Source organism: Hypanus sabinus, unplaced genomic scaffold (genome assembly GCF_030144855.1).
Source record: "Hypanus sabinus isolate sHypSab1 unplaced genomic scaffold, sHypSab1.hap1 scaffold_265, whole genome shotgun sequence".
Lineage (NCBI taxonomy): Eukaryota > Metazoa > Chordata > Chondrichthyes > Myliobatiformes > Dasyatidae > Hypanus > Hypanus sabinus.
In genome coordinates, this window is record NW_026780781.1 from 333,666 (window position 1) to 353,190 (window position 19,525).

Below are 19,525 nucleotides of genomic sequence, written 5' to 3' on the forward strand. Positions count from 1 at the left end.
TACGCAAACTAAAAACGCAGCGAAGGCAAAGCAATAATCAGGCTCACAGTTGTCTTCCTTCAAGACCATCGCAGGCAATTGGAGAATACAGAATAACCATCCAAATTACTTCAGTGTTGTAAGGACAGAGGGATCGAACAGTATGAACGACTTTCTAGATCGGTCGGTGCTGTGTGACGCTGAAGCTCTAACCCAGATACACAGTCAGACTGCCATAGGAAACTACAGCACAGAAACAGGGTCTCCAGCCCGTCAGGTCAGTGAGGAATTATTTAAATTGCCTACTGCCATCGACCTCACCCGGACCGTGGCCATCCATATCCCTCTCATCCATGTACCTCTCCAAACATCTCTTAAAGATTGGCATCGGAATCTCAATTACCATTTGTGTTGGCAGCTCTGTCTACACTCTGACCACCCTCAGGCAGAAGAATTTCCCCCTCATGTTTCCCTTAAACATTTCACATTTCGCTCTTCACCCATGATCGTCAGTTGTATTCTCGCCCGATATCAGTGGAGAAAGCCCGCTTGCATTTACACTCTCTATACGCCTCATAATGTTGTATATCTCTATCAAATCTCCCCTCAGTCTTCTGCCCGCTCGGGAATAAACTGCTAACATGTGTAATATTTCCTTTTAATTAAAAACATTCAGTCCGTCCCGGCATTTGCCGTGTAATTTTTTCCGCATTATTTTAATCATATTTTAATCTTTCTTGCACACACTATTCCAAATTAGGCCCCAATAAAGCCTTAAACAGCAGCAAAATATCGTCCCAACTCCTGTACTCAGTACTTTGGTCTATGACGGCCAATGTGCGAAAAGTTTCTTTTACGACCTTGTGTAACAGTGCCGCAACTTTCGTTGAATGCTGGACCTGCATTCCCAGATTCGTTTGCTCTGTCGTACTCCTCAGTGCCCTATTTCTCATTGAGTCAGACCCACCCTGGCTGGTCCGCCCAAAGAGCAACATCTAACACTTGTCTGATCTAAATCCCATCTGCCATTTTTCAGGCCATTTTTCCATTGGTCCAGATCCCGCCTCATGCTCTGGTAGTCTTCCTCGCTGTCAACTACATCCGTAATGTTGGTGTCATCGGCAAATTTGCTGATCCAGTTAACGACATTATTATCGAGATCGTGGATATAGATTACAAATAACAACGGGCACAGCAACGATTCCTGCGGATCTCCTCTCTCCATTAGCCTCCAATCAGAGAGACAACCATCCATTACCACACTCTAGTTTCCCCAACATAGCCAATGGCTAATCCAATTTACTACTTCATCGTGAAAGCCAAGCGACTGAACCGTCCCGACCATCCTTCCGTGTAAATCTTGCAAATTCCTTGCTGAAGTCCGTGCAGACGCATCCACTGCCTTGCTGTCAACACCATTCCTGGTTACTACGTCCTAAAGCTCTGTGAGATTGGTTAGACATGACCTACTGCGCACTGGCCCATACTGACTATCGTTAATGTTCCTGTTTGTCCAGATACTTCCCTTCATACCCCATGACCAGCATAGTCTCAACACCGAGGACAATTCATCATTACATAATACTTGGCAAGTCCCTTCCAAGCAAAGCTATCGAGATCATCCAGCGGTCGGTACTAATATATATATGGTCTATTGTTTTTTTTTTATTCTCCTGCACTTTATTATCCAACGCATTGGGAGTAGTCTGGAAAAGCAAGGTGTAATTAATTAATAATTAATTTAAATAATTTTAAATAATTAATCGACTTACTTAACTATAGCAAGATACGGTACTCTCGATCGAGCACAGAACACAGAATATTACTGCACAGTACATGAGGTTCTGATTGGCTTTCGAATAATGTAAGTTCGATTTAACATATCCCCCCTGTATCTGAATCAGAATCAAAGGTTTCAAAGGTACACTTAAAGAATCAGAACCAGATTTAATATCACATACATACGTCGCAAAATTGTTAACTTTACGGCAACAGTACAATGAAATACAGGATAAATAAATATAGAGAAAACAAAACTGAGATACAGGTGGCAGCGGGGAAAAACGCTGTTCCTGAATCGCTGAGCCTGAGCTTTCAGGCTTCTGTATCTCCTTACCGATGGTAACCCTGTGTAGAGGGCACGTCCTGTTAGTGGGCAATGTTAATGATGGATGCCACCGTGACAAGAATCATTCCTTGTAACAATGATCAATGAAATACAGAGAATCTGTATTTACCAACAAGTATATTTTATTATTTCTACTAAAATCACGTAGATTTGCACACTATCTTCCTGTGTGCACACTACTGGAAACCCAGACACTCCATGAACAGTCAATTAAGAGAAAAGTTTTTACCCGGTAAAGAGTCTACGTTTATGTTTCCATAGAAACATAAAAAGCATAGAAAATCTACAGCACAATACAGGGCTTTCGGCTCACAACGTTGTGCCGAACATGTCCCTACCTTAGGAATGACTAGGCATACCTATAGCCCTCTAATTTTCTAAGCTTCATGTACCTATCCAAAAGTCTCGTAAAAAGACCCAATCGAATCCGCCTCCACCACTGTTGCCGGCAGCCTATTTCACGTACTCAGCACTCTCTGAGTTAAAAAAAAAACTTACCCCTCCGCTGTACTGACTCCCCAGCACCTTCAACATGTGTCCTCCTGTGGCAACCATTTCAGCCCTGGGAAAAAGCCTCTGAATATCCACACGGTCAATGCCTCTCATCATATTCCGATCCCCATGTATCCGATCTCCACGTGTCCGTGTGGTACTACTTTTCGACAATGGTTGGTCTCTGGCCGCTGGAGAATTATCACCCTGGCATATTTCGTGCTCCGGAATCTTATATTGTTCCCCATTAATTGAACCATTGGATTTCCAAACCATTGGCTTAAGGTCACCTGACCTACCTGGGTCACATGGTTACTGATCATAGTACAGAGCTACAACCAACATATTGTACCTGGCTCTGCCCACCTCAGCCTTGTGTATTCGTATCTTTACACCCTGACTGGTCCAAACCAGTTAAATGATGCAACCCAGACAGAGTCTAACGAGACCACCGATTGCTTCTTTGATATGTCTGGCATTTTATATAACAAGTAGCCGCTCCCCTGAGCATGGTCTCTGGTTTATTGCTCTGATTAGATTGTCCCAGAGTCAAGAATCAGTTCAGAGTCCACGCCCTTCACATAACAAATGGCGACTTGTTTGAGAATGGTCTCAGGTTTAGCAGATCATTACCTGAAGCTCCCTGTGTCCACATTCAGTTCCTCTGATTAAATTATTCCAGTGTAAGAATCAATTCATAGTCCACAAAATGGGTCGGGGCGAGGCAGAGAGAACTGGCTTGTCTGCTTCCCCGGTCCTTGATCAGTCTGTAGTTTCTATTGGTCAACAGTGTTTTATGAGCCATTCAATCTGACACGACTTTATCTTTCTCGGGTCTGCTGTCGTCGGAATGAACCAGGCTGGATGATGGAGGTTTTGCGGAAATGCCGAGTGCTGTAAGTGTCGAAGGGGTTTACAGAAATGGGGTGTGATGTAGTGGTTGGAACAGTTTTGTTACGTACCGCGTAACGGGTTAAAAGAACCAGCATAAATAGAACACACCTGGAGTCTGGTATTGTTACAAACAAAACACTACTTAACAGTATCCACGTAATCTCGTAATATAAAACCAGATAAACCAAACAGATTAGCAGAGTTTATGCATATGTAAGCGTGTAAATATAAAACCTCAAACATCTTCAGCTTAGGTGGTAAATGATACAGTCTTACGATGGTATAGGAATGACGTCAGTTCATTTCGTGATATTAAGAGGAGTAGAATTGAGGAGAGAGAGATCGAGAGGTGATTTGTTTTCCAAGTAAGCTGATGTCGTTGATCGTTCAGTTGCATTCCGAAGTCTTGTTAAAGTTTTGTGATCACACAAAAGAGTACCGCCTTCACGCAGTAAAGTTATCAAAGGTTAAACACACCGATAACATTCCACCGGCCACCCCTTTCCGACACTGCGATCAAAACCCACCCTTTCGTGGGCACTGAAAGTTCATCCAGTGTCTATTTCTTCAGTATTTCTGTCCGTGTCTTCCGTGTGTCTGTGTGAAAAGTGTGAAAAGCAGGCTGACCTTGAATATATCCCAAACATGCTGAACGCCAGCTGCCCATTATATAGCCCCGCCCTTATATAACCATGGCGACTCACGAGCTGCTCCGTGCTCTGTCTCTGTCTCTCTCTCTCTCTGTCTCTCTCTCTCTCTCTCTCTCTCTCTCTCTCTCTCTCTCTCTCTCTCTCTCTCTCTCTCTCTCTCTCTCTCTCTCTCTCTCTCTCTCTCTCTCTCTCTCTCTCTCTCTCTCTCTCTCTCTGAATCGATGTACACCAACTCTCTCTCTTTTTAAAGGCACAGTCCATATTGAATACACCTCAGCATCTCGTCACAGCTTTTACAGACAGCGAGGGGTGTCAGCACACTTCTCCGCCGATGTGGAAATGCAATTTACTTGTAGTACCAAACTGGCATTTCTGTCTGTAATAAAATGAAACCCGTCTGGTGTCGGAGTGTTTTGCTAATAATGTTCGTGCAACATTATGCTGAGTGATCCTGAGTACCTGACTGCAGACCGCAGTCCCTGCACTATAATGGCAGAATATGGCATTAAAGGCAAAACTTTTGGCAGTGCGGAGGATCAGAGGGATCTGGTTCCGATTCCACAGAACACACAAAGCTGCTACACAGGTTGACTCTGTGGTTAAGTTGGCATATAGTGCATTAGCCTTCACCAATTGTGGGATTGAGTATAAGACCTGAGTGGCAATGTTGCATCTATATAGGACCCTGGTCCGATCCCACTTGGAGTACTGTGCTCAGTTATAGTTGCCTCACTACAGGAAGGACATGGAAACCATAGAAGGGGTGCAGAGGAGATTTACAAGGATGTTGCCTGGATTGGGGAGCATGTCTTATGAGAATAGTTTGAGTGAACTCGGCCTTTTCTCCTTGGAGCGATGGAGGATGAGAGGTCGCCTGATAGAGGTGTACAAGATGATGAGAGGCCTTGATCGTGTGGACAGTCAGAGACTTTCCCCAGGGCTGAAATGGCTAGAATGAGAGGGCATAGTTTAAGGTGCTGGGAAGTAAGTACAGAGGATATGTCAGGGGTAAGTTTTTTTTTACACAGAGAGAGGTGAGTGCGTTGAATGAGCTGCCGGCGGCGGTGCTGGACGCGGAAAAGATACGGTCTTTTAAGAGACTCCTGGGTGGTCACATGCTTTGAAAAAGAGGGCTGTGGGTAAAGCCTAGGTAGTTCTAAGGTAGGGACATGTTCGGCACAGCTCTGAGGGCCGAGAGGCCCATATTGTTCTGTAGGTTTTCTATGTTTCTACTCAGAAGACAGCCACTGGGTTTGCCCCACCTTCCTTTAATTTGCTGTTACTAATCAAACCCAAATGACGATTGGCCACTAGTTGATTGGTCACCGATTGCTCTATTGCCCCTCGGACAGTGAGCCTTATTGAAGTTCCCTCCTCTCCAGATTTCCGATGTCCAGGTTGGCCACTAGTGAAAGCTACCGGACTTACCTCTCAGTGATGACCGTGTCAATACCAGCAACATGACACTGGCAACCGAGTACATCGTCTTAGACAAGACACCTGCCAAATCTAATGCCACTCCCCTTCGCACTACATATGGACTGCCGTCTATGTATGCATATTGATCTGTTGTCCCCACATGTTCATTGATCTCTTTCCCTCTCTCAATGTAAATACTCCAGTTCAATCCATCTCCTGCGTGTGTGCTTTTATTTGATATGTAGTTACACAGACACAGTGCAGGCTGACATTTGAGTACAGAAGTGATGACCATAAGTTTCTCCATTCCTCCAACCCTGAGACAATTTCAGATCTAGATTCTTTGTTGTTCTCACAGTTCCAGTCCAAGAAATGCATTTGTCTTTTTCACATTTTGCAAGGGGCATGTAAGAAACGGCAAGAAAAAAATACACAGATATAACTGTTACTAAAAATTTTATTTGTGCCTTATTATACAAATGCCCCAAGTGAACATGTTGTACCTGTCTGTACGCAATGCAACAAGGACTGCCCACTTGGAATAACTTTACAATTGACTTAAATTGTGATGCTTCTGTCAATATTGGAAGTCATTATGGGTGCAGTAATAATTAGGCTGAGCGATGACACCTGATAGCTTTTCAAACATTTGTAGAATGTAGAAAGGCGCCGACCCTATGAGTTAATATATCCAATATAATTTAGGAATTAACCTTCGTACATTGCATAAACAACTGATTAACACATGTGCACAAACTGCATTCCATTCCAACAGTTGCTACATTCTCATGACTCATGTGGTCCTTTCCGTGGATGCAGACTTCTGGGGAGCACGAGCACACTTCAGATTGGCATCATGCACCGCATCCCACATCAGTAGCAGTTCGAAAGGCCGAAAACGGTGCACTAGCAGCAACTCACGGTAATAGCAAGGATTGAAAGATTCATCTTGGGTTGAAGGAACACTGATTCCAGCTGTCCTGAATCCGCTATGGGAGCGTGGGGCTAGTCCAGCCTTGGCCAGACACATCCCCAAAAATACGTCATCAATGGGGAATAGTTCAAGGTCTTGGGCTATGTGGTAAATGATATGAGCTGTATACACAGACATAAGTATCCCCCCTCCACCAGCGTACGACTTGATGGTGGTCACTATTTCTGGAACATAATACTTGCTCCATTTTTTGCGAATAGGACCAACCCCATAAATGAGACGGCCCACAAACAGGTGTTGGAGAACCTTCATGCCTAGCAAGTAATCAACCATGTTATCGGTATTGGCAAATACATCATCATCTCCATTGAAGATGAACTTAGCACTGGGGCAGAATTCACTGACCCACTGCAGCAACTTGTATTGTTTGAGGGTGAGGTTGAAAAAGGTATCCAAGAAATCCCATTGTAGAACATCTCTGTGTTCTCTGTTTTCCATGGCTAACAGCTGATTCAATTTCCTGCTTTCTTTTTGGTCAGGAGAGACACCAGAGATAAATACTCTCTTAATTAGGACCCCATTGAATTCGCGTTCTTTGCCCCAGGTCTTCCTTACCACTTCCCGCCGATCCTGGTTGAAAGGGTGAGATTTGATCACCAGGAGCAGGAAGACATTGTGAGATCCTTCTCGACCACCACATTTGTCTGGGACATTTTCAATCATGTCAAATTCTCGACAGTGTTTATACAACAAGAAGTTTTTAATGTGCTCGTTCTCTTGATGAAATGAGGACAGGTGCAGCAATGTCCTGTTCGCGTGGCACTTTGGCTTGAGCACTGATCTAGTTGCATCACCAGTAACAACCTTGGGCAGATCTTTGCGATGAACAGTTTCTGCAACATCACCAGTCTCTCGACGTCGGACATTATCCCAGAACATGAAGAACAATCCCAGAGTAATCAGAACACCCAGCACTACTTTCTCATGGAATCGCCGATGTCTTCTCATATTTCACCTGAAATAGAGAAGAAGTATGGATTAATTCAACGAAAACTTTAGATTTACATGATGCTTGAGAACAATGAGAAGTTTAAGCTGCAATGAGGTTCACTAATGCTTTGTAATATTGACCCCCAAAAAGGTGGTGAGGTAAGGGATAGACAGGGCCCTACACGCTGCTGTAAGTTTAGTTGACCTGAAGCATTCCATCCCAGCAGAAAAACAAATCTACCTATAGGATACCATCTCTGTCATTACACTGAAAATCGCATAGTTTCTTTCTGAGCATTAAAGATATATGATTCCAAAGGCTGTATTCCACCTCGCTTCACAGCTCTCATCACTCCTCTCGGGGCATAAACTGAGCTGGGCCAGACATAGAGCAATATAGCACAATGCAGGGATTTTGGCCCCTGATGTTGTACCGTCCTTTTAATCTGCTCCAAGGTCAATTGAACCCTACTTTCTCAAATACCTGTCCATTTTTCTTTCATCCATTTGTCTATCTAAAAGCCTCTTAAATCTCACTGATACATCTACCCTTATCACTTCCCAGGCTGTGCATTCCATACAACCACCATTTTCATTTTGTAAAAAAAAATACTACTTCTGACAAACCCCTCTACTTTTCTCTAATCACCTTAACATTAGCAATATAGCACAATGCAGGCAGTTTGGCCCATGATGTCGCACAAACCCTTTAATCTGTTCCAAGATCAATGTATCCCTACTCTGTCAAATAGCTCTCCATTTTTTCTTTGATCCATGTGTCTATCTGGAACCCTGTTCAATCTCACTGATGCATCTACCCTTATCACCACCCAGGCAGTGCATTCCATACACCCACTATTTTCTTAAAAACATACTACTTCTGACAATCCCATAAACTTTTCTCTAATCATCTTAACACCATGCCCCATCATATTAGTCATTTCTGACCAAGGAAAATGTTGTTGGCTCTCCATTCTCTCTATGCCTCTTAGCAGCTTATACACCTCTATCAAATCACCACTCACAACACATCCCCCCCCCACCTTTGCTCTAAAGAGTAAGGTCCCAGCTCACTCATCATTCAGGTTGAGTTCACAGGTTACTGATACTATGGAAGATGATGTATTATTGACCATTGATTAGTAACTGAATATATGGCAGTGCAGGTAAGGTAACGTGTTAGCATAGCTACTGAAAGCATGAGATTTTCAGGGCATTTCAACCTGGTCTATGTATGCCTACAATAGGAGAAACGAAAGGAAATATACTCAAGGACCTTGGTTTCCTGCTTCTATTTTAACCAGAGAATTGTATTCAAAGTTAAATTAGCAGTGGCCCACCAACCACGCTGCCATCCATTGGTCAAGCCACTTTATGGAAGGCTGCAACTAAGGCATTACTAGTCCCAAAGGCAAGGCTAATTCCACCCAGACATTCAGTAGTAAGCAATTGTGACAAGACAGCAAAGCCATCTTAGGCCTATATCTATTGAAGGAAAACGGCACCAGCATCATCTATGGCAGGAATTTACGCTTCATGAAGAGCAGTAACCTTGGTTTCCAGGAGCCCAGAGAAAGCACAGATAACTGATAGCAGAACTGGGCAGATAGTTAGGATGATCCACAATGTGTATGAGTAAAAGCTTGGATGCCAGGAGCCCTGAAACGACACCAGTGACTGATAGCAGTACACTGTGTACAAGTAAAACTATTTGCACTGGGATGCAACTTGTGTCATTTAAAAATTATGCAATCCCAGAATAATGCAATCTAAACAGGGCCATCGGCTCAACTGGTCCATACCAACCACAGCATCCTCCCTGCTAGTCCTAGTTGTCTTGTTTGGCCATATCTCTCCAAGCATCTCCCTTCCATGTACCCGTCCAAATGCCTGTTAATCGTGGCAGATGAACCCAATTCAACCACTCCCTCTGGTAGCTTCTTCCGGGTGCTCACTATCCTCTGTATACTGAAGTTATCTGCAAGGTCACTTTTCAATTTTTTCCCTCCTCCCTTCTATCTGTGACCTCTCATTTTGGACTCTCCAACTCTCCAATAATGACAATCCACCTTATCAATACCCCTTATGATTTTAAACTTCTGAGGTCACCTCTCATTCTCCAATGAAAAAAGGTCCAGCATGGCCAGCCTCACTGTAACCCCGGTCCTCTCGTCCAAAAAACATCCTCCTAAATCTCTTCTGCACCCTCTCCAATTTGGCGGCGTCTTTCCTATAACAGGGTAACCAAAATTCTAGATAATATTCCAAAAGTGGTCTCAGCAACATGTAACTGCAAATAATGCCCCGCCCCCACACTCTACACCATAACTGTTGAAGGCTGACATGCTAAACGCTTTTTTTCAACATCCTGCCTTAAAGTGAACTGTCTTGTCAGCGGCTTGCCTTTCAATGTACATTTGAATGTCTATCATCTCACATATAACCATATGACAATTACAGCACGGAAACAGGCCATCTTAACACTTATAGTCCGTGTCGAATGCTTACCCTCACCTAATCCCACCGATCTGCACTCAGCTCATAACCCCCCATTCCTTTCCTGCCCATATACCTATGCGTTTTTTTTAAATGGCAATATCGAACCTGCCTCTACCACTTCTACTGGAACCTTGTTCTACACAGCTACCACTCTCTAAGTAAAGAAGTTCCCCCTCGTGTTACCCCTAAACTTTTACTCCCTTTCTCTCAACTCATGTCCTCTTGTTTGAATCTCCCCTACTCTCAATGGAAAAAGCTTATCCACGTCAAATCTATCTATCCCCCTCATAATTTTAAATACCTCTATCAAATCTCCCCTCAACTTTCAACGCTCCAAAGAATAAAGACCTAACTTGTTCAACCTTTCTCTGTAACTTAGATGCTGAAACCAAGGTAACATTCTAGTAAATTTCCTCTGTACTCTCTCTATTTTGCTGACATCTTTCCTATAATTCGGTGACCAGAACTGCACACAATACGCCAAATTTGGCCTCACGAATGTCTTGCACAATTTTAACATTACATCTCAACTCCTATACTCAATGCTCTGACATATAAAGCCCAGCATATCAAAAGCTTTCTTCACCACCCTAACCACGAGATTCCACCTCCAGGGTACTATGCACCATTATTCCTAGATCACTCTGTTCTACTGCATTCCTTAATACCCTACCATTTATTAAGTATGTTCTATGTTGAATAGTCCTACCAAAGCGCAGCACCTCACACTTATCAGCATTAAACTCCATCTACCATAGCTCAGCCCACTCTGCTAACTGGCCTAAATCTATCTGTAACCTTTGAAAACCTACTTCATTATCCATAACGGCACCTATCGTACTGTCATCTGCATACTTTCTAATAAAATTTACTTTCCTATCATCCAGATCATTAATGTATATGAGAAACAACATTAGACCCAGTACAGATCCCTGAGGCACACCACTAGTCACCGGACTCCAACCTGACAAAGAGTTATCAACCACTACTCTCTGGCATCTCCCATACAGCCCCTGTTGAATCAATTTTACTACTTCAATATTAATACCTAACGATTGAACCTTCCTAACTAACATTACGTGTGGAATCTTGTCAAAGGCCTTACGGAAGTACATATAGCAAACATCCACAACTTACCCTCGTCAACGTTTTCTTTATCCTCTTCAAAAAATTCAATGATTGTCAAACATGACCTTCTACGCACAAATCCATGTTGACTGCTCCTAATCAGACCCTGTCTATCTAGATAATTATATATACCATATCTAAGAATACTTTCCATTAATTGACCAACCACTGACGTCAAAATTACTGGCCTATAATTTCTAGGTTTACTCTTAGAACCCTTTTTCAACAATGGAACAACATGCGCAATACGCAAATCCCTCGCCACCATCCCCGTTTCTAATGACATTTGAAATATTTCTGTCAGAGCCCCTGCTATTTCTACACTAATCTCCCTCAAGGTCCTAGCAAATATCCTGTCAGGTTCCAGAGACTTATCCACTTCTATATTCCTTAATAGCGCCAGTACTTCTTCTTTAATCAGCTTAGGGATTTGTAAAGTAACGGTGATAGCGGGGTAACACACCGACGGGAATAACGTAAATAGACCCAGTAGTCATGAAAGTCATCTGATTGATAGGGTTATTTATTTCCAGTAAGTGAACACTAATCTGATGGTGAAATATGTTGTACACTTTTGGACGTGTTTATCTCCAGTTTGTAATCTCCACACAGTTGGTGCCCATCATTGTAATGTCCCCATTGTGGACAAATATTTAAGATTGCTTTATAAAGATTTTGACTCTGAGATCGACGCTGCTCCAGGTAGCCGGGCACAGTTAAATCTGGCGAAAGGGAATGTCCGATGTTCAAAAGAAAAGATTATTCCAAAATCATAACTTTTCACCAGAGTTCAGAAGTCCCATCCTGACTGTGCCTTTTCTATAAGCCCACAGCGATTTCTGCCCTCAGCTGTCACTGGGGTTTATAGTCTGTCTGGAAATTGGTCCCAAAGTAAACAATAATTTAATGCGATGACACCACCCGATCTGAACCAGGATGCGGGTCGCGGTTGCTCCCTGGAGCAGATCGATTTGTCGTGAGATACAGTATGTAATCTTTGTCACCGTCTACTGAGTTTCGAAATGAAGCTTGAATCGAACAGCACATCACAACCATTGGCTCGAAGGAGTTTTTGTGTCTTTTAGTTCCTGCGCTGTGGAGCACGGTCCGGAGTTATGTGCTGATGAGTGTAACGTGCAGGTTTATGTGTGTGTTGTCAACTGAACATTACTCTGATTGTGTTCACTTACTGTTTGTTCCCACGGAATTCCGGTGCTCGGATTCGCTGGTAACAGAATCAGGAACTCAGCACAGAGTAAACACAGAGACTGTACTAGGTGGGCAACATTACGATGAGTTCAAAACGCCCACTTGTGACGGCAGTTTTTCTAGCGTTTCATGTTGTGGTGCGGTCCGGAGCCCTCATAACAGGTCTTCATCTAGATCGCGGTCTCCGGACTCCGGGTGTTGTAGCCGTCCTTCCTTTCACCCTTGAGCCAATTAGTCACACCTGCGGATCATTGTGGCTTGTTTGGACTCAAGGAGGCGCACCTGATGCCCATCGGCTGGTAGGTGGATATATGGGGCTCTGAGAATGTTGGGAGTCGTCCTGATCTGAATCTGATTTGTTCTGCTTTCCTGGTAGGTGCTGGTCCCGCGGTTCCGTCCGGTTTGCCTTGCTCGCACTGTCCATCCCGTTTATCCTGTTTTGACCTCCTCGGCCTGTGTTGCGCTGGTCGCCCTGTTTTCCCTGTGCAGACCCGTGGGTCATGTTTGTCCTGCTGGAGCCGTTCGCCGGGTCTTAGTTCCTGTTCGCCCTGGCTTGGAGTACCCACCGCTAATCAACTAGTTCTGTGAGTCAGCCTTGGAGTCACCCTGGACTTAATCCGCTTCCTACCCACAAGTATCTGTCAGTGATATTTAAAATTAAACTTTGAGTTAAATCTCACTGTTGATAACAATGTCGATGTGCACTGTATTGTGCTCCTCCGGTACCTATTAATACCGCCATTAATTGTATACCCGTGGTCTTCTTCTGCCGTTGCCCATTCAGTTCAATGTTCGACAAGTTACGCGTCCAGCGATGCCTCTCTGCACAGTGCAGTAGTTCGTGATTATTTGAGTTACTGTCGTCTTCCTGGCAGATTGAGTCAGTCCCGCCTTTCTCCACTAATCTCTCATCACCAAGACGATTTTCTCTCTCAGAAATGCCGCTACCTGATTTTTTTTCCCAGCACCATTCTCCGCAAACTGAGACTGTTGAACTTGACAATCCCAAGAGTTCAGCAGTTCCTGCGATATTCGAACTGAACCTTCTGGCACCAGTAAACATTCCTCTCTCAAAATCACTGAGATCATATTTCTTCTCCATGGTGATGTTTGTTTGGAGACAGAACGAACCTTGTACCAAGAAATAGGACAGGCAGAGACACGCTGATAAAGCTGTGGGTTTAGTTAATGATTATCAGCAGGAGCTGACTGAACATTAACAAGGTAAGAAGCCGTATATACTGAAATATAAGCATCACAAAGGCAGTCAGCCATATTTATGAACACGAATGTGATTGATAATGTTGATCGACATTAGAAATGTAGCAATTCGCTTTTAAGTGAATTAATAATTCCTTTCGTCTAATTGAATGCATCGACTTCCTGTGCAATTCCCGCGGGAAACCGAGGCAGTTGACAGTGTTATTGGAAACGCCGCACTTTCAACCCAGCTCCGAATCATCAGCAAAGGCTCGGGAGGTGCGAGCTTCCCGCATCTCGGAACTGTCCCCGCGCTACTGCTTGCAACAGCAGGAAGCCGATCCGTCCACACTCGGGGCTTTACCGATCCCCGACCGAGGGAACTGAGGATTCGCTTTGTTTATTCCTTCAATGGCGGGATAGACACTATCTGTCCATCCTAGACTGCATTTCAGTTGGTGGTCAAAAGCATTGAACCACCAACATTGGAGATTACAGCCGGGGCGGGGTGTGGTCGTGGGGAATGCGGTGTGAGGAGTTGATGGTTTCATTATATGGTCGGTTGGTGAGACCTGTTGTGGATCACCGTCTGCAGTGTTGTTTCCTTTCTGTCAGATGTTAGTGGGTAGGTGGGAAATCCAAAGAACTTTTACCAGACAGATACCTGCCCCCGTGAGTTTTTCTATGAGGAATCTATAGTGATCTTGACTTGTGGTGTTACATAAAACAGGGAAGACATGTTTGTATGCAGTACAGTTTTTTTTTTTTAAATAAAAATGCACTCGATTGTATCCGCGGATATTTAATTTCATTGGTATCCCGCATTCACCATGAATGATGATCTTGGCTCATCAATCCTGCCTCTCACCTGTAACGTCTCACTCATTTGTGTATCAATGGCCACTACACTGTAGGATTACAATATTAGCTGAAAGACTCTCCTTCTCCTGAGTTCTTCCTGCCACACCCTGGGCTCGTAGCTTGTAACTCTTACCTGACCAGGTGTTGCATTACATTAAACCTCTGGTAGTTCTAACTAACAGAAAAAAACGATTCCTGGCAAACCCAATGAGATAAAAGGTGCAAGATGACACTTCACAATGAATACAAACGTTAGAGAAAACTTTACTGATATACTGTACGTCATTGAGGTGGGTACACACGGGCGGGAGAGAGGTTGCACAAGATGTGAGTGAATGAGGAGATGGAACCATGTGTGTGAGGGATCAAGGACAGTCACTGGTGGTCATTCAGCAATACATGGGCACTGAATAATACGATAGAAAAAGAACCTAAAATGACAAACCCAGATCATTGGCTGCGCTTCGGCAAGTCGGAACAGTGGCATGGATCTAACAAAAATAAACACAACGATGGCGACCCAGAACGAGAGGCCGTGAGAGATCTGGATCTCACTGCCTTGTCTGAACGGGTGAAAGATGGATCTACTCAGACAGACGGAGCAGTGTCCCGAAGGTGCGGTTACTCGGTTTAACTTCTCTGTCTGCAAGAACACAACAGGTGGAAGGGCCGCTTCCCGCGCCCTGGAATGATGTAAAACAATTGTAGACACCGGCTATCGATCCAGGTGAAGGTTTGACCGATGCGGGGCCGGGTGAGGAAGGTAAAGTTCCCGGGATAAACCTCAGTGGATGAGTGGAGTCTCGGCATCACCACCTCATCACGCTCCCAGGACCAGGGCAAGAGGGGCTGAGCGGGGGCTCATCTCAGTCGGTATGTTGTGAAGGTCCCACATCACAGACCGACCCCGGCAGGTTATGTCCAGCAAGCGCAGAGAGGCCGCCGGATCGGGGAAGTTAACTGGGTGCATTACCTTACATCAGACGTCCACACTCGGGACCGGTCTCAGTACTCACCGATGAGAACTTGTTTTCACGCCCGGACAGTGAACCCTCCCCCGGATTCCCGACACTGGGGGTGATGGTCGTCTCCTAATCCGGATCCTACAGACGATCCGCCGCCGCCGCCGACCCACTTCAACACAGAACTGAAGGGAAGTCAGGACTGTAATTTATGTCATCAGAGCTGGGGGCGGAGCCTCGGAAACAAGGCCGATCTGCGGTAAAATGGGAGCAGGAATAGGTTCACGTGACTTACACGTACATGTACGTCCATGATATTTTGCAAAATGTTGCAATTTTCGCTGTCAGCTGAGATTCTAACAATAAAACTTTCTTAAGAATATGCGAATATATCACAGATCTTGTAACTATGTTTAGATTATGATGAGATCTGAAGGATTATTCTAAAGTGGACTGTTCCTTTAAACGAGAGAGTGAGAGGGAGCGAATAGCGTGTGCTCATTTTGCAGCAGAGAGACAGAAAGTCTGTGAGTTGTCTTGGAAACTGAAAGGCGGAACTATGTGATGGACAGTTCGTGTTCACCACTTGGAGATATATACAAGGTCGTTGACTTTTTAATCAGACACACTCCTGAGACACACAGGACACACCACAGGAGACACACGACTCCTGAGGCAAGGAGGACACTGGTGAGCTTTTTGCGCACACGACGATGGTGGGGTTTTTGCTCGCAGTGTGGACAAAGGGGTGGCCGGTGGGGAGATATCGGTGTGTTTAACCCTGGTCTTGGATTGATAACTCCGCCACAGAAAACGGCATCCCCTTTTCTGTGGCCACAAGTTGGTAACTTTTAAATAAGTTTCGGAAGGAAGGAGGACGACGTGGAGGATCCGCACCGGCATTGGAAGACAAACCAACACTCTAACTCTCTCTCTCCAACTCTGCTCAAACCAAATTCAGGAACTGAACTGATTACTTACCATCCCACCGTGAGACTGTATCACCCAATCACCTGAGCTGTTGGATGATGCTAAGAGGGATTTACTGTTGAAAATTGTTCGTAAGTTAAAGATTAATGAGACCACTCGCATGAGGAAGACTCAGATACTGCTGAGTCTGAGATATAGAGATATAGCACAGCATTTTCTAGCCAAGGGGACATTTGAAGACGAGGTGTGGGAAATGTTTGCTGAAGGTAAAGTACTCACTAAGACTGAGGTTCACCCTCAGTTAGCAAAACAGAAGTATGTGTGAGATGAAACTAAAACAGCTCGAGGCTGAAGAGGCAGAAAAACAGAGACAGTTCGAGAGGGTGATGTGGGAGCGGCAGGATCAAGCGTCAGGACAGGGTAAGGAGCTGGTGGTACCGTTTAATGTCAGCAAAGAAGCTAAGTTAGTACCACCATTTGATGAAGCTCAGGTCGACCGGTATTTCCTACATTTCGAAAAGGTGGCCCGGAGTCGGAAATGGCCGAGGGATCAGTGGGCTGTCATGTTACAAAGTGTGTTGAAGGGGAAGGCTCAGCAGTCGTATTCTGCCCTGACCCTTGAACAGTCAAAGAATTATGATACAATGAAAGATACAGTGCTTCAAGTCCAAGAGTTGGTTCTGGAGGCGTATAGACCAAAGTTCAGAGATTTAAGAAACTCCGGGAACCAAACTTATGTGGAGTTTGCCCATGAGAAACAGCTGTACTTCAGTCGCTGGTATACCTCGGAAGCGGTAACTGAGGGTTTGGATTGCTTGAGAGAGCTGGTTGTGATTGAAGACTTTAAGAAGTGCGTTCCGATGATGAAAGGGCATACCGAGATGAAAAGGATGCCGCTAACTTGCGGGAGTCTGCTAGGTTAGCAGACGGGGTTGTTTTAACCCACAAGGTTGAATTTACTTTTGGCTGAGAGTTTCCCAGAGAGTAACTGGGAGGATCAGGGAAAACTGGAATTTGAAACTGCGAGTAGTATTGAAAGCCGAGAAGAGGCTGCCGTCCCGATTGCCTGTGAAATACCTGTGAATTTCCAGGGTGTTGAACCTTGTGTTGAAATTAGGTTAAAGTCTGAGGTGTCTTACTTGATTAAAAAGGAATACAGTATCTTTGAGCCAGATGGACTTGGTTCAGTGAATAAAAGTTTAACCTAGGAGCCAGTGTAAATTGAGGAATCCCAGTTATTTGTGTTGGACGGTGTTCTAAAAGTTGGTGATGTGAATTTTATTGGAAATATGGAGAAATGTGCTGTTTCTGGATTTTTGAATACAGAACTTGGGAAGTTTGGACTGGTTTCGCGACCTTTGCCCCTGCTTGCCGGCCAATGGCCTGTAAATGTATGTGAATATGTATTGAGGCTACGATTAATATCTCTTTTTTTTTTCGCAGGTGCCTGAAACAATTCGCCGGTGCAAGTAAATATTGAGTTTAATTGACAACACAACGAACCAAGATGAGGTGTAATTAGAGGGTTTCTGACGCATAGTTTTAGGAAAGGTAGAGATCTTTGCTTCAGCATTTGGTTAATTGAACTAAGAAGACAGGAATGTGGGGGACAATTCTGCCTTAATTCAGCAAAGGAACCATCTGCTCAGACACTTTCAACAACGGGAAGTGAGGCTGCGCGTGTTGAACTAAAGAACCAAACAGGGAGATTGTTTGTAGCCCTGCGAGCACATGCCTTTTAGTGAATGAGGGAGGATCTCTTGCAACGTTTGTAAACTTACACTCTCTTGCTCAGATCACACTCAAAGGTGCATCGATTCGCAGTTAAATACAAATAACAATCTCAGAAGCACATAATCAAATGTAACATTTTAGTGGAATGCTCAGCTTCAGAGACGCTTAGTCACTCGGGCACTGCAAGCATTAAAAATCACGAGTGCTCTAGGTGAGAGTCGAACTCACAGCCTCGGCATTTCTCCGCCGCGTACTGGCGTATAAGTACCGCGCGCTAACCGATTGCGCCACCAGAGCCCAGTGCTGCAAAGGCACATAAGGAAAGAAAATTTAGGAAAAAATTACAGATATAGAGCCTAAAAACATACAGCACGTGAAAAGGCCATTCGGCACACAATGTATTGCCATACTAGCTAAAAAGCAGATCAAAGGCACTCAAACTCTAATCCCTCCTTCCGACCCTGTCCATATCCCTCAACCTTCCTTACATCCATGTGCATATTGAGTCAGCAAATGTGCACATCAAATACCACCTATAAATTTGCTGATAATGCAAACATTGTTGGTCGAATCTCAGATGGAGTCGAGACAGCGAACGGGGGCGAGATATGTCAGCTAGTTGAGTGGTGTCGCAGCGACAACCTTGCAATGAATGTCAGTAAGACGAAAGAGCTCATTGTGTACTTCAGGAAGGAGAGAGATACCAATCCTCACAGAGGGATCCGAAGTGGAGAGAGGGAGCAGTTTTTCAGGTTCCTTGGTGTTAAGATCTCTGAGGACTTAACCTGGTCCCGACATATCGATGCAGTTATGAGGAAGGCAAGACACCGGCTATCCAGTACTTCATTAGGAGATTAATGAATGAACTCAAAAAACTGCTGGAGAGCATTCTGACAGGCTACAGCATTGTCTGGTATGGTGGGGGGGGGGGAGGTGTTACTACGATACCGGAAGGGAAGATGGGGAGATGGGGAGCCTTATGATCATGCGGATGTAAGCAGAGAGCTACGGATGGTGGAGAACAAGTGAGCACTCGGTACTCAGTAGGCGAACTTTTCATGAGCAATGGTGGCAGGCGACAATTACAGTCTGAGTACTAAAGGAACAGCGGCATCTCACCATTCTCCGGCGGAAAGCAGAGACGAGACTTGGATGGCAGTGTCGCAAGGACTGGGCGGTGGAACGAACCCAGGTGCTGAAAACTGGCGCGGTGGCCGAGTCGGGAGGCGTTACCGTCGTAGCGAGCGTGGAATGGGTGCCAAGGAACTTTACCCGGAGTCTTGGTTTCAGTACAGAATTCAGAAACGATGCTAGACTTAGAACTGATAGTCCTAAGAGCCATGGGGTGAGGTTACTCGTACACGGGTCGACCAACGAACTGGCAGCTCCTAGTTGTGATCACAGGGTTTTAAAACTGCATTTGCTGATGGAAAGCAGGTGTTTGTAGTTAGTCGAACCTGGAAATGATTGGTAACTAAACGAGGTGATTAAGGCCCAATTCCTGAACCAGGTGCTG

The 19,525-nt window shown here is 44.7% G+C and overlaps 1 protein-coding gene and 1 non-coding gene across 2 annotated transcripts; both read right to left on the reverse strand.

Annotated features, from left to right (window-relative positions):
* Positions 1–6,355: 6,355 nt before the first annotated feature.
* On the reverse strand, positions 6,356–7,504 carry LOC132388112 (N-acetyllactosaminide beta-1,3-N-acetylglucosaminyltransferase 3-like). The gene has a single exon (XM_059960472.1). The coding sequence runs from the start codon at positions 7,502–7,504 to the stop codon at positions 6,356–6,358; it is 1,149 nt and encodes a 382-aa protein (XP_059816455.1).
* Positions 7,505–18,212: 10,708 nt separating this feature from the next.
* Positions 18,213–18,306, reverse strand: trnai-uau (transfer RNA isoleucine (anticodon UAU)). The gene is made up of 2 exons: positions 18,269–18,306; positions 18,213–18,248 (listed from the first exon to the last, which is right to left on the reverse strand). It is a non-coding gene; the product is annotated as a tRNA-Ile (tRNA).
* Positions 18,307–19,525: the final 1,219 nt, after the last annotated feature.

Coding starts and splice junctions, on each gene's coding strand:
- LOC132388112 (XM_059960472.1), bottom strand. CDS start 7,504: ATGAGAAGACATCGGCGATTCCATGAGAAAGTAGTGCTGGGTGTTCTG.